The sequence below is a fragment of the Nelumbo lutea genome, chromosome 2 (assembly GCF_056320005.1).
Source record: "Nelumbo lutea isolate HS-2025 chromosome 2, American lotus-T2T, whole genome shotgun sequence".
NCBI lineage: Eukaryota > Viridiplantae > Streptophyta > Magnoliopsida > Proteales > Nelumbonaceae > Nelumbo > Nelumbo lutea.
In genome coordinates this window covers 107,288,669-107,303,284 of record NC_142685.1, presented here as the reverse complement: position 1 = coordinate 107,303,284, position 14,616 = coordinate 107,288,669, and the positions used below count along the sequence as shown (strand labels likewise).

Below are 14,616 nucleotides of genomic sequence, written 5' to 3'. Positions count from 1 at the left end.
GCTCTTGTGCATTTTCACATAATTCTCCCTCTATTTGTGTGCCATTCAAAAATAGACGGACTAAACAACAAGCTAGTATCAAATGAAAAGTTTCACTAAAAAGTGCTATGCATCTTCATTCTTCTTAATATAAAATATTTTAATTAAAAATAAAGAAAAATGAGATCCCCCTTCCTCCTCTTCATCCCCCTCTCTCAAGGAGGCTTACGCTTCCTGGTGTTCGGGAGGTTTATGCTTCTTACGTTCGGAACTATGCCTTACGCCTCTAGGTAGTGGAATCCCTTGCGTCACGCCTACATGTTTTAAAACATTGTATGTGAGCCCCCATATATTGAATCTAGATAATGCTATATTTTATTCTATTACTATTTTGGCAATTGTATACATCTTTTATGAACCTTTGAAGATATAACAATTGCACTTAAGAATGAGTTTGGGGGGGTTTTATATTTTAAACTTAACCCTAAGAAGAATTAGTGCATTGGGTTGGTCTCACAGAAGGGTGGTTGGGGGTTATTTGTTCCAACAAATGTTTAGAAAATTGGACTGAATCGGCCGGTCGGACTGGTTGAATTGTGACTGTTAGAGAATATCAACCTATTCAAGGACCTCACCTAATAGCTTAAGCTTTTAGGTTGAATGGTTCTTTGAGATGGTATCAGAGTAAGGCTATGGCGATCAAGTTTCTTCTTCAAGTTGCTGGATCTAGGCGTAACAGAGGATTGAATCTTAGTTGATCGAATCAAATCGCAACTAGTACAACCCTAATTTTTTTTTTCTTTTATTTCTTTCCTTGGTCATGTACCAAGAGGAAAACGAATGAATCTGAACCACTGAATGTCGGCAGACCCTTGTGAGGTTTATACCTCTTTTTGTTTGGGATCGTGTGGTCCTGTACCTGTGAAAAGGTGACTGTAGGTCATAGATGACCTGTTTTTCTCTGCTTGTTGGCTTGATTTCATGTGTAAGGATCTCTCTTAATGATCAATGCTTGTAGACCTTTTGGAAAACTGGTAGGTTGGGACTGTTATTTCCGTACATGTCTGAAAATCAGTTTTGTTATATATATATATATATATTTTTTTTTTTCTGGAAATTGGTGCTGTTCTTGTGCTCAGATTAAGTCCATAACTGAAGTGTGTGTGGACTTGGTCATTTGTTGTGTGTGGAGCTTTTTTTTTGATATAAGGAGGGATCCTAAGTTGAGAGTTTAGATAAAAAAATCTGTGTTGACCATGTCGTCTGAGAATTCTACTACTTTAGGGGTTTCAGGAAGTCAAAATGGAGTGAGTGGGGGAATGGATATGAGTTTCCCCATGGCTGTTATTCCCTTTGATGGTCTGAACTACCTTGAATGGTCTAGGGGAATAAAACTCTACATCATTGCTAGGGGGAAAATATGATACATCAATGGGAAAGTGAAGGAACCGATGAACGGAAGTGCTGAATATGATAGGTGGAACCAAGAAAATAGTATGGTGATGCCATGGCTCTTGGTTTCTATGCTGCAACAGGTAAGAAAGACATTTATGTGGGCTGAAACTGCTTGTGAAATATGGGAACAAGCAAAGTCCACCCATTCAGAGTAGAGACACTATGCCAAGATATACCAACTGCAAGCTGAATCCTCTACTTGCAAGCAGGGGTAGAGGAGTCTCTCGGTGTACTATTTAGATCTGACATCGATATGGAAAGAACTTGATCACTATCAGAATGTGAATTGGAAGTGTGATGAAAATGCAAAGCCATACAAGTCACTTGTATCTCAACAACGGGTATTTTCCTTTTCTTGAGGCTGAATCCTTCATATGAGTCCGTTAGGGTGTAGTTCTTGGGAAGTAAAGACTTGCCATCAGTTCAAGAGGTTTATACCTTAGTTCAGTCAGAAGAGAGTAGAAGTGTTATGAATTGTACATAGGGGGAGCCAGTTGCCCTAGCTGTTCGGGGAAGTTTAGATACTAATGTTGGAGGTGCTTTTAAGAAGGGTGACTCTCAGAAGAGAACAAATGATAAGAGTAAACTTTGGTGCATTCACTGTCAGAAGACAAGTCACACTAGCGATACATGTTGGAATCTCCATGGAAAACCTAAATGGGCATAGGATTTGGGTAAGAAGCCATCAACTGATCAGGGCAAGAAACCAAGTCAGCAGAATCAGAAAAAGTATAACTCAGCTAATATGGCATCTCAAGAGACTAGTCTCATGGTAACTCAGGAAAGGCATCCTATTTCTGACCCTAAGGAAGAGATTATTAACTCCTTTCATGACCATTTGGATGGTAGGACTCTTTGCTAGATGGATTCTAGTCCTACTCCTTCTTTCGCATCTACATCAGGTAACACTGCCACTGCCTTCCATGTGTTATCTCATACCTCTGATTCTCCTTGGGTAATTGATTCCGGAGCCTCAAACCACATGACTGATAAGTCAAATTTAATTTAGGCATACAACCTTCTCTTTGGGAGAGATAAGGTGAGACTAGCTGATGGTTCTTTCTCCACCATAGCCGGCCAAGGAACCTTATCTCTCCCACTCGGCCTTACCCTTTCTAATGTACTGTATGTTCCTAAATTACCTATAAATTTGTTTTCCATTAGTAGTATTACTCACTCCTTGAATTGTTCCGTTACTTTCTTTCCGTCTTCATGTGTGTTTCAGGATTTGGCCTCGGGGAAGACGATTGGTAGAGGAAGCATGGTGGGTGGTCTCTACATGTTGGAGAATAAAGCTGGTTTCGTGGCTACAGAGTCCTGAAGTTCGTCCAGTGAGAGTCAAGCCTATATATGACACAATCGTCTTGATCATCTTTCTTTCGAGTCATTAAAAGTTATGTTTCCAAAGTTGTTTGAGTCTTTGTCAGTGAGTCAATTGCAGTGTCAGACATATCAATTGAGTAAACATTGTAGAAGTTCTTTTCCTTTGAGAAATAAAAGATCTGAATTTCCATTTCATATTGTTTATTCTGATGTTTGGGGCCCTATTACTCTACCCACTGTAGTTGGATATAAGTACTTCATTACCTTGGTCGATGATTACTTTAGATACACTTGGGTTTACCCTATGCGATCTAGAGATGAAGTGCCTAAAATTGTGAAAGACTTTCAATGCATGGTGTTCACTTAGTTCCAAACTGAAATTCATATTTTTCTAGTCGAACAATGCAAAGGACTATTTCCATAGTGATCTCACGGAATTCTTTGCTTCAAGCGGATCGCTTCAACGAAGCTCTTGTGCTAGGATACCCCAACAAAATGGTGTTGTTGAAAGAAAAAACTGTCATCTTCTCGAAGTAGCTCGTGGCTTGTTAATCCATATGATTGTTGCGAAACACTTTTGGATGGATGTTGTTCTGTGTGCTATCTCGGTTACTAGAGTATAAGGCCCCACATCAACTTTTGTTTTCTACAACTTTGTTGTCCCCCATTCCAATGCATATTTTTGGGTGTCGTTGCTTTGTTCATAACTTGTCCCCTACTCGGGATAAACTTGATCCTCGTGCTATTCCTTGTGTTTTCCTTGGTTACCCTTTATCTCAAAAGGGGTATAGTTGCTATGATCCCACCTTTCGCAAGAAATATGTCTCCATCGACGTATCCTTTGAATCATCCTTTTTACTCTGTTTCTCCTCAAGGGGAGAGTAGGGTTGAGGAGAAACATGCTCAAACTCAACTACCTCCTCTACCTGATCCTCCATTCTCTGTCTTTCTTTGCCGCTACAAAAGCAGCAGAGTTCAAGAGCTGTGGAATCTGACACTATGCAACCAACATCATCAGCTTCATCGGAGGTAGATCCTTCTCATCATTCAGGTACACTTGCTCCTATTGATATGTTTGTTCCTCTCAATGTCGATTCCCCTGTCATTAATGATCACGATGTTCCTATTTCTAAGAGAAAGGGTGTTAAATCTTGTACCACTAATCATCTTATCTCTCACTTTGTCTTATGACCATATTTCACATTCATATTGTGCATTCCTCTCTTCTGTTGACAGTATCCTTATTCCAAAGAATGTGGCAAAAGCTTTATCCAAACCTGAATGGACATATGCAACGAAGGAAGAAATTGATGCATTACACAAAAATGGCACTTGGAAGTTGGTGGATCTTCCTGAAGGGTAGGAACCAGTGGGTTGCAAGTGGGTATTCACAGTGGAACACAAGGCTGATGGAACTGTTGAAAGGTACAAGGCCAGACTGGTGGCAAAAGGTTTTACACAGGTATATGGAGTGGACTATGTAGAGACTTTTGCTCTAGTAAATAAGATGAACACTATCAGGATTCTTCTTTCATTGGCAGCAAATCTTGACTGGGAACTTCACCAATTGGACATCAAAAGTGCTTTCTTGAATGGTGACTTAGAAGAGGAAGTGTACATGATCCAACCTCCAGGTTTTTGTGCCAAAGGCAGTGAATAGAAAGTGTGCAGGTTAAAAAAATCATTATATGGGTTGAAACAATCACCTCGGGCTTGGTTTAGTAAGTTCCACTTAGTAGTTCAACAGATGGGGTTCAAACAATGCCAGTCAGACCACATTCTATTTGTGAAGAAAGGTGAAGGGAAAATTGCAGCTCTAATTGTGTATGTGGATGACATAGTGATCACAGGAGATTAGGAGGCTGAAATACAAAGACTAAAAAAATTCTTAGCCACTCAATTTGAGGTGAAAGATCTAACCCCCTTGTGTTATTTCCTTGGAATTGAAGTTGCCTGCTCTCACAAGGGCATCTTTATTTCCCAATGGAAATATGTACTAGATCTTCTAGAAGATACAAGCAAGTTAGGGGTGAAACCAATTGACTCACCAATTGAACCTAACCATTAGCTGGGAGATAGTCAGGGAGAGTTCTTGAAAGATGCGCTGAAGTTTCAGAGACTTGTAGGGAGACTCTTGTATTTGTCTATGACCAGGCATGATATTGCTTATGCAGTGGGTGTCCTTAGTCAGTTCATGCACAATCCTAGGACAGGTCACTTTGAAGATGCAGAGAAGATCCTTAGATACCTCAAGAAGTTTCCTCGAGATGGTTTTCTGTTCCAGAAATGGACATTAAAAGGTGGAAGTATATATTGATGCTGATTGGGCAGGGGCAATTGATGACTGAAAGTCTACAGGTGGTTATTGTGCCTTTGTAGGAGGAAACCTAGTCACATGGAGAAGTAAAAAGCAAAGTGTGGTGGCTAGATCTAGTGCTGGAGCAAAATACAGAGCTATGTTTCATGGGGTTGCTGAAATTATGTGGATAAGAAATCTGTTAGGTGAACTGGGTTTTGTAATTAGCAACCCTATGTCACTCAATTGCGACAATAAAGTTGCTATCAACATTGCAACTAATCCAGTCCTCCATGATAGGACGAAACACAGTGAAATGGACAAGCATTTTATTAGAGAAAAACTTGTGAATGGAGAAGTGTGCACTCCATATGTCAGCTCAAAAGAACAACTTGCAGACATATTCACCAAAGGTCTTCATCATGTGTGGCATAATGATTTGTGTGACAAGTTGGGCATGACTGGCATTTATGCTCCAACTTGGGAGGGAATGTGGAAATAATTTATCTTATTTTGTTAGGGTCTGTTTGGTTGGTTAAAGCCTTTTTATTTATTTTTTGTTATTGTACTTCACTTACAGAAGGGGTACAAGGGTCTTTTCCCTTCTTATTTTTGTTGCCCTATATATTATAATAGAAGTTGGCGTCGCCAACACTGTTCTATTGCCTCTAATCTTTCTTCTTCCCTTCTTTCTTCTTCTTCTTCTTCTTCTTCTTCTTCTTCTCTTCTCTTCTCTTCTCTTCTCTTCTTCCTTATTTTTTCAATCGGATTTATTGCCAAGAGTGACCTAGGGCCTTGACTAGTTCGGTCACACACCAATAACCGTGTTTACTAAAAACTTGGTGAAAATCGATTGATTGGCCGGTTTAACTGGAAAATCGATGAACTAGTGTCGGTTTCATGAAATCGTCTCGACCATTAAATACTTGAAATTTTAAAATGAGTTTGAGAAGACTCGAACCCATAACCTCTTATGTTCATAGTTTGCTTAATTACCACTAGTCCACCTCTTCACTTATGCTATTTAATGACTCTTTATTGTATATATTACTTTGTTATGCATGTATTTTAAAGAAAATGTAAATTATGAAACTTGAACATTGGTCATTCGCTTTAAAAATTAAGGGATTTGTCATCCATCAACCATATTTATCTATACTATATATAAAAGTGCGAATATAGAGTGGAAAGTTTTTGGAATAAAATTACCCTTTATTTCTTTGTTTGAGAAAGAGTATAAAAGCCATTTTATTACAACTTTATAGCTACTAAAATGCCCATATTTGTCAATTTAGTCCATTTCTAATTGTCTTATGCTTAAGGTATTAACTTCCATTTTTTCTTATTAAAATCCTATATTTAAGTTATTTTTCACTAATAAATGCTACTAATCAGATCTATGTCAATATTTTTAACAATATAAACCCATATATTTTAAAATTAACTCAAAAACAAAACCATGCTTTATTCAAGTGGTGGCTGATTAATTCAACTATTCGAATCAAATTGATCAACTTATGAAGTGATAGTTAGATAATAAAATATTTAAAATAGAAATACATATAGAAAATTACAAAAATGTAGATAAATTTAGACACATTTATGATATTTTTGTTAATCAAAATAAATAAATAAGTGTAAAAAACAAGGATTATTTTTATTGATAACGAAAATGAAATACATAATTTAGAACTTACCAAAAATGAAATTATTTTACTGTTTGGCAAAGATAAATAGTTCAATTTTTGGGTTGAATCATAGTTGTCAAGGCGTCGCCTAGGCGACTAGGCGCTCTTGGCTGGGCGCCTTGCTCAAACGCCTTGACTTTTAGCAACTAGGTGCCCTTCTAGGCAACTAGGAGCCTGCCTAGGTGACAAAAATGACAAGGCGGGCGCCTTTTATGCCTTTTATAATATCATTTATATTGCTATATCTTATTAATGTATGTTTTAATACATTTTATTAAATGCTATATATATCAATTATATTTTGTTTTAATGTTTTTCTATTGAAATTTAAAAGATCAAAGGGTTTTGAGAAGAGAAAAAGAAAGATAGAAAAGAAAGAGGAAAGAAAGAATAGAATAATAAAGTTATTTTTTCTATTCTCTCTCTCTCTAATTAAATAAAACAGAAATTTCATCCTTGTTTTTTTCTATTTTACTTTCCATCTTGAATATTTATCATATAAAGTTGATAACCATCTTTAGCTGCTAATTAATATGAATTTTCTCTATTAAATGCTTATTATAGTAGTATTATTTTTGAAAATAATGAAATTAATATATGTAAAAGATTTTTATCTTTTAGATGTGATGATTTGCCACATTTTTAGCGGAAATTTAATGTTCTTAATAAAGAGAAATGCTATTTTTTCAATTAACATACATGTTGAATGGTATATAAAACTAGGAAACTAGCCATCTTGAATTGCCATGTGCACACTTACTAGTGTGTATTAAAAGTTGTAAAATATATGCCATGTCATCACAGTTCGACCTCCGGTTCAACCCCGGTTGAAGCTCTGACTCGTGAACCTCTCCTTTCTCCGGTTCTGTGCCCGGTTTGGTTTTCTGAACATTGGTTCCAACAAACTGAGGGGACAACTCCCTCACAGCAAGGGCAAGCAGGGGTTTTTTGAAGCCTGCCCTTTGAGGCCTCAATTATGCTAGCCTCCATGAAGGTAAACATTATCAAGAAAAAAGTATTTACAAAACCAATGATCAATGTACGCTGACCTGAGGGGCTACCTTGGAGTGGTTAAATCCGATACCAAATTTGACCTGTGTATGCCAATTCTAGGCGCAGTCTCAGCATCAGAATTTGCAGAAATGTGTAATGGGACATATTTTTGGCATTTCACTTGTGTAAGTGGCTGATCTTAGACAACCCACAATATTAGCCTGAGGCTTTATCATTACTCCAAGCAATGGTCCCTTGGGTCCATATCCAGCCCAACCCTCCCAAGAACCTAGAAAGCTTGGACCAACATTGGGTAATGTCCTTTTAGGCACTCATTTTAATGGAATGAAGTGCTTAATTTGGGAGAAGACCTGAATCTTTGATTTACTAAAGACTGCATGAATCCTTTGAAGTACAATTTCATTTATGAAAAGAGTAGGCCTGTCCAAAAGAAACCGACAAGGAAGCAAAGAAAACCAATAGGAAAAAAAGGTAAAGATGAAAGATTAAAGAATTTGTAGCATAGGTAGGGCTTAATGAAACAACCACAATGGTTACTTCTCAATATCCTCTCCAAAATTTCCTTGATTTTGAGGGTCATGTAACTTTAGCTATGATATCTACTCAAATGATTGGCTTAGGTTGCTGCATCTTTGGTCTAGTCTAGTATTTTATCCTTTCATTTCTTCATGCGCTCAAAGGAATACTATTAATAACAATTAGTCTTCTCTCTCTTTCTCGCTCTCTTCCACCCCCCTCAGAATGCTGAAAATGATTTGATCTTTTGCAGGCTTGTGGTGGTTGCTGTTACCTTACTTATTGATGAAGATGTGGATCTGCATGAATCTTACACATTTTGATTACCCATTGCCTGAAGGTGTACTGTCCATTAACGTAAGCTCTTTTACTTGATTGCACTGTCTACTATTGACAAGGCTCAATTATGAACCAAGAACCATCCAAGCTTCTTTAAATTGTTTAATGCATTCTTGCTTCCATTATCAAAGCATTCTATTGCTGTTTTACTTTGCTTTCAAGTTTTGAACTGCTTTTGGTGTAGCATGAAGTGATAGTATGGAGTGAAAGTCTGGCAATCTGAAAAATAGAATGGTTGTTAGAAAATGAGTTTGTTAGTTATTCTTGTCATCTAATTTTCATTATCAGGCTTCAGATCCCAAGAAATTTTGCTAATTTTTGTAATATATTAAAACCACATTGAAATTCAGTGATTTTCAATTTGTTGAATCATGTTGCTGGGTATTGTTGACAATTAATTGTGGACAGGCATATAAGTATGCCAATAGAGACAAAGAGGACCAACATCTTTGCTTTATTGGCAATGCAGTTGGACAGTTCTCTTTGGCATAGACCCAACGGAAGCATCCTATCTGAATAAGATGTAATTTTTTTACTATTTAGTCGTTACTAATAATAGTATTATCATTACTAATATGATTATTGTGGTGTTTACGTTGATAATTTCTTGAAGTGGGGTGTATTATTGTGCAGGGTTGCCTTTCTGTTTATCTTCTTCTTGGTCTCTAGAGATTTTTAGGCATTTTGACAAATTTGGAGATCTGTTAGTTTTCAACTTCTCATTGGTTGAATCACAGATTTAACAAGTGGACAAGCATCTGGATCAAACTAGAAAGTGGAGTAAATTGATTGGAGAAGTGTTCTTGTAGCATTGCATCGATGTACTTGTATGCAGAACTAGTTTCTTTTTTGTTTGGTAGAACTATAATGTCCTTTTCTTTTTCCTGTTTCATTTAATCCAATTGCTCTTGCTGCTTCCATTCATGTCTTTTGATTTACTTCCCCATTGAATTGAATGGAAAAACGGTTAAAGAGCATCAGTCGGCCGGATTTTGTTTTTGTTGTGCAATTTCCCTAGATTCTACTATGTCAGTTAGTTAAAAGTAAAACACATTTCATCTCCAAAGTGGAGGCTACTTCATAGAATTATTCTATAGAAACTTAATTTTAAACAACACCAGTATCGAGGAGCACCGGTATTAAGCGGTGTTTAGGAAACCAGACCAGACCGGCTGGTCGAACTGGTTGAACCATGACCCAGGACTTTGGCCGGTTTGGTCACACCCCAATAACTGTATTTGTTAAAAACCCAGTGAAAACTGGTCGAACAACCGGTTTAACAAGAAAACCAGTGAATTGGTCCCAGTTTCATGTAATCGCCTGGGCCCTTAAATAATTGAAATTTTAAAACGTATTTAACAACTCTTGAACCCATGACCTCTTGTTTTTATATATTGTTTAATTACAACTAGTCCACCTCTTTGTTTATATTGATTAATGACTTTTTGTTATACATACTACTTTGTTACGTACGTATTTTAAAGAAAATGTAAATTAAGAAACTTGCCATCCATTCACCATATATATATATATATATATACCAGGTCATCATTGGTGATGAACCTTTGACCTGTGAACCTCTCCCCTCTCTGGTTCTATCTTGGTGGCATCACATTTTTCACTGTCTCACTTGGTTAAATGCCTGAGGAAGCAGGGTAATAGTGCCTTTCTTTCCACTCAGGGCTTTTCGTGCTTATAGCCTTGAGATACCTTTGCCTCAAATTATCATATACATTCTGTGTTTGACATGGAAATGATTTCTAATTAAATATTTTCTTCCAACTAAACTTAGCCAGTGCTATGAATGCAATGAGGCAACTCATAGATAAGTTGATGTAGAGAACAAACATGCAATAAAACAATGATAGAACATCTATTTACTGTCTTTGTCTTGCAAAGATAGGAATGGAAGCCTGGCTGATAGGGAGTTACAGCCTTTGTTTCTTAAAGAAAGAGTGTGACCTTAATTTTTTTTTTTTAATTTGTCCCTTGTTTGTGGTAACTCTATATTGGCGCACCATTGATTGGAAGAACACTTTGAAAGAATTACTGTCTTCTTTTATCTTATGTCTTCTGTTTTATACACCATCAACCAACCATATGCCATCACAAATTTGCTCAACCTCGTCAAAGAAGATTTTCTAACACAAGATGGTGAAGACCAACTGACCAACAAGTGTGGACCCTTGACTCCAGTGGAACCTTCAAACCTTTTATTATAGCCCATTAACCCTCTCAAAATCCCATCCTATCCTATTAAAAGCCGTTTGGGAAGATCCTTTCACCTTATAAATTGAAGGCTTTTTGCTGGGAAGTTTCTCTCAAGATCATTTATATACGTGTGATGCTTCAAGGAGACCAAACTGGTTTCCATCCCCTCACGTTCGTTTCTTCTGTTTCAAATATGGGGAGAACATCAATTATCTATCACTTCTTCCCTTCTTGCTCCTTCATGATAAAGATTTGGATTGAACTGCCCCACGAGGAATACTTGATCTCTTTGCCCTGCAAAACTCTCCTTACAATTTCTGTTACTTGTTAAAAAAAATCCTTGAATCCTTCACAACCAAGAAGAGGCAAGCTTGTGTGTGTGTGTGTGTGTTTCTTTTTTGGAACACCAGAGCAGAAATTATGTGGAGCATTTGGAATAAGCGTAATGAAAGAATATTCAACAAAAAAGCTTGAGGTGCACATGCTCACAGATAACATAAAAGTTAAGATTGAGCAATTAGTTAATGACAAGAGAAGTATTCAAAGGAATCTGGATAGACTACATCCTTAGAGGCTGGGATGCAGTGTTAAGCTATGTGCCCTACAGACAATCATCACTAGCAACTTGGGAGAGTTCTGCCATAAATAATCTAAAACGTAAGTTTGATGGATACTACCATGGTAATCCAAGATCATCAAGAATATGTGGGACAATAAGAAATTCCGAGGCTGAAATTTTAGCACTGTTTCAAGGTCAGGCTGTGCAGCAGTCATGGTTCGTTTGATCTCATCATCTGAATGTTGTTAAAGTGTTACTTATAGGATATGGTGTGGTGGGGAGTGGGGGTTGAAATTATGAGTGGAAGGCAATCAGTTTCCAGTGATATTACCCCATGTCCAAGAGAGTGTTAATCCAGATTGAGTTTGTGGGGCAGGATCCGGGCTTCAATGTTGGGGGGGGGGGGGGTTTCTTTTTTTTGGTATTTGGTGATGCGCACCTTAAGGACATGGTTTTGAAAATTGGACCTAGGTGTGCAAATGATCCGATCCAATGCAAAGATTTGGTCAAATTCCATTCACTCCAGCTCGGATCTTGGTATCAGATTCGGATCACCCCTATTTGATCCGAGAAAATCCAATCTGATATATATGTTATTTATTTATTTATATTGCATTTTTGCAAATTTGTTATATTATTTATTTTTTTAAAAACAATATGATGAAAATAATTAAAAAAATACTTATATTTTTTGTTTTTATATATTTAAATTGGTATATTCTATTGTTCTTTTAATAATTTATGATTTTTTAAAGAAAACAAATCGGATCAGATCATATCAGAATATCTGACTTCTTGATTGGATTTGAATTCAGATCCATGTCTATCTGATCTGTAATTAACAGTGTTGGATTGGATTTGGATATACTTTGATTTGAATATGATTTGATCCGTTGCATTCCTAATTGGACCGGATTGGACGGTCTGACCAGTTGACTCAGGAACCATCCAAGCAACCGGTTCTGTTTCACCCTAAAACCGTTCATAAGCCAAAAACTGTTGACTTGGTCAGTGATCCTTGACTCAGGCAGTTGAACCGTCGGCCCAAACAATGGTTTTGGTCGTTTTTATTTTAATTATTTTTTATTTTTTATATTTTTTAAAATCAAAACGATCCATCTATTCGAACCGAACGGTCAGACCATTTGACCTGCAAACCGATGGCCAAAACGGTTCCATGTCCAGTCTAGTTTTTATAACCAGTTAACATACCAACTGAGCCACCTTCAGTTGGCTCTATTGGTTTATGATCTGACCCATATGATTCGATCTGATCTGATGATATTTAAACATTTACATTTATGCCTGTATTCATATAGAATTAATACGTATCTGTTTTATTTTTAATAAAGAAAGTTTAGGTCTCATAATTCATGATATACAATATCAAATTCATTTTTAGTTTTTCTCTAAATAACATATAATATTCTGGCCGTTTTTAATTTCATATGATCCATTTTTCATCCCTAATGCCATCTATCCAGTAGACTGAAATTTGGGCCAAGTGTTACCGTTTTTAGTTTTTTACCCTTAAGACTTTGTTTGGGAATAGTGCAAATGTTGGGCCAGTGAATATATGAACTTTGGTTCAGTTTTGCTTGTATTTGATAAAAATGCATTTATGTCTTGAAAATGACAATAAACATAAATTTCAAAGCTTGTTTGCAATCAAAATGAGAGCAAATTTTGCATCTAAAAAATGAATGAAGCTTTTGCACTCAAAGTTGGTCAATGTAAAAAAGGTGGATTCTAATCTTTGGATTCGTGCTTGTAGTTATCACAATTAAAAATCGTTTGGCAAGTGTATAAAATTATCAATACAAAACTAAACCAACTCTACGTTTAGTTTGTTTAGTGCAGTGAAGTAAAGCCTGAAGAAAAAAGTGAACCAAAATTTCCACTCTTCTCATTTGCATTTCCATGCATTTGTAGCAGTGTGAATGAATTCGCACTGCCCGGATCAGAGGTTTTCTGACTAAATTCAATGGTTTTTAGCAAAAATTCAGTTTTGGGGAAAAATGGAATCGGTCACCTGACTGGTTCCTAGTTTTACGATCTGACAGTCCAGTCCGGCCCGGTTTTAAAACCATAGTTGAAGCACAAGATTCAAATAAGTCCAGGGATCAAGTAAGCACATAGGATGATGAACACACTGAGTAAGCACTTAGAAAATTTTTTGACCCCTCTGCCTTAAAATATCACCAGTCTACCCTCGAAAAATATTAAAAATAACTTTTGGCACAATTGTCAGAATACTTATTGAGTTCTCATTGACCATGCTTACAATGCTTGCCTACTATATCCAGACTTCAACCCTCCCTTAAGGATGGTTATGGACGGGGCTGGGGCCGGGCTTAGACCCGGACTTGAAAATATTATATAATATGAATTTAATAATATAAATATTGAATTTGTAGGATGGGCTGGAAATGTTCACCCGTACCTGCCCTATGCACATGGGAGTTCTTTCACACCTATCATTTTTGGCCACACTAGGTCGTGGGCTGAATCATGAATGGTCTGGTTTGACTGTTCAAGTCACTCAACTATAAAATATAAATGTAAGAAAAAATTACATCAATGTAATAAACTTAAAATAACAAAAGTTATAGATTGGAGAGTAGAAGATTAAGGCTACATTTGGCATTTATTATTTTAAAGATTTATCTCCTTTTTACACTTAAAATGCCCATATTAACAGAGTTTTTAACTGCAGAAAAGAGATTAATCCTTAAAATAAAGAATGCCAAATGCAGTCTAAGACCTCCTTTGCATTTTCATGTAAATACTGAAACCTTTCTTTTTTTTTTTTTTTTTTCAAAATGGACTGAGACCTCCCTTATCAGATGCACTAAAGGTCATATATAATAGAGGAGTTAAAAAGTTTAATATACCCTTATGGGCTGAATTTTGAAATAGATTGGTTTCTAATCAAATTATAGAAAAGAAAAACAAACCCATCTTATAATTTTCAACATCACAACTATAAGAAACATTTTTTCAGAACACTATGGCCATTAAAACCAGCCTACAAAACAACTATTAACAAATATACTAAAAACTCAATTAAAAGACATGCTAATACTCCGCTCAACATCCAAATGCAAGAAACATCAACTTACCACATCACTTGATGAACGACGAGTTTCATTGATGAACTTCATGCCAATCTTCTTAGTGAGGGGAGGTCTTTGTCCAATTAAGTTAAACACAAGGGCAAAAGGTAAAGGGAATAT

At 36.5% G+C, this 14,616-nt stretch overlaps 1 protein-coding gene across 6 annotated transcripts in view; it reads left to right on the top strand.

Annotated features, from left to right (window-relative positions):
- The window catches only part of LOC148872576 (Cornichon family protein), a 56,081-nt gene extending 46,405 nt beyond the window's left edge, over positions 1 to 9,676 (top strand). For 3 of the 6 annotated variants that reach the window (XR_016107452.1, XM_088970913.1, XM_088970915.1), the window contains 2 exons: positions 8,525 to 8,628; positions 9,244 to 9,676. Coding sequence is in view for 4 of the 6 variants with exons in the window: in XM_088970913.1 (XP_088827039.1) it covers positions 8,525 to 8,594 (70 nt within the window). In the remaining 2 variants the exon portion in view is untranslated. The remainder of the gene's footprint in view (positions 1 to 8,524; positions 8,629 to 9,243) is intronic. The other 3 variants (XR_016107451.1, XM_088970914.1, XM_088970916.1) reach the window with 1 other exon arrangement.
- Positions 9,677 to 14,616: the final 4,940 nt, after the last annotated feature.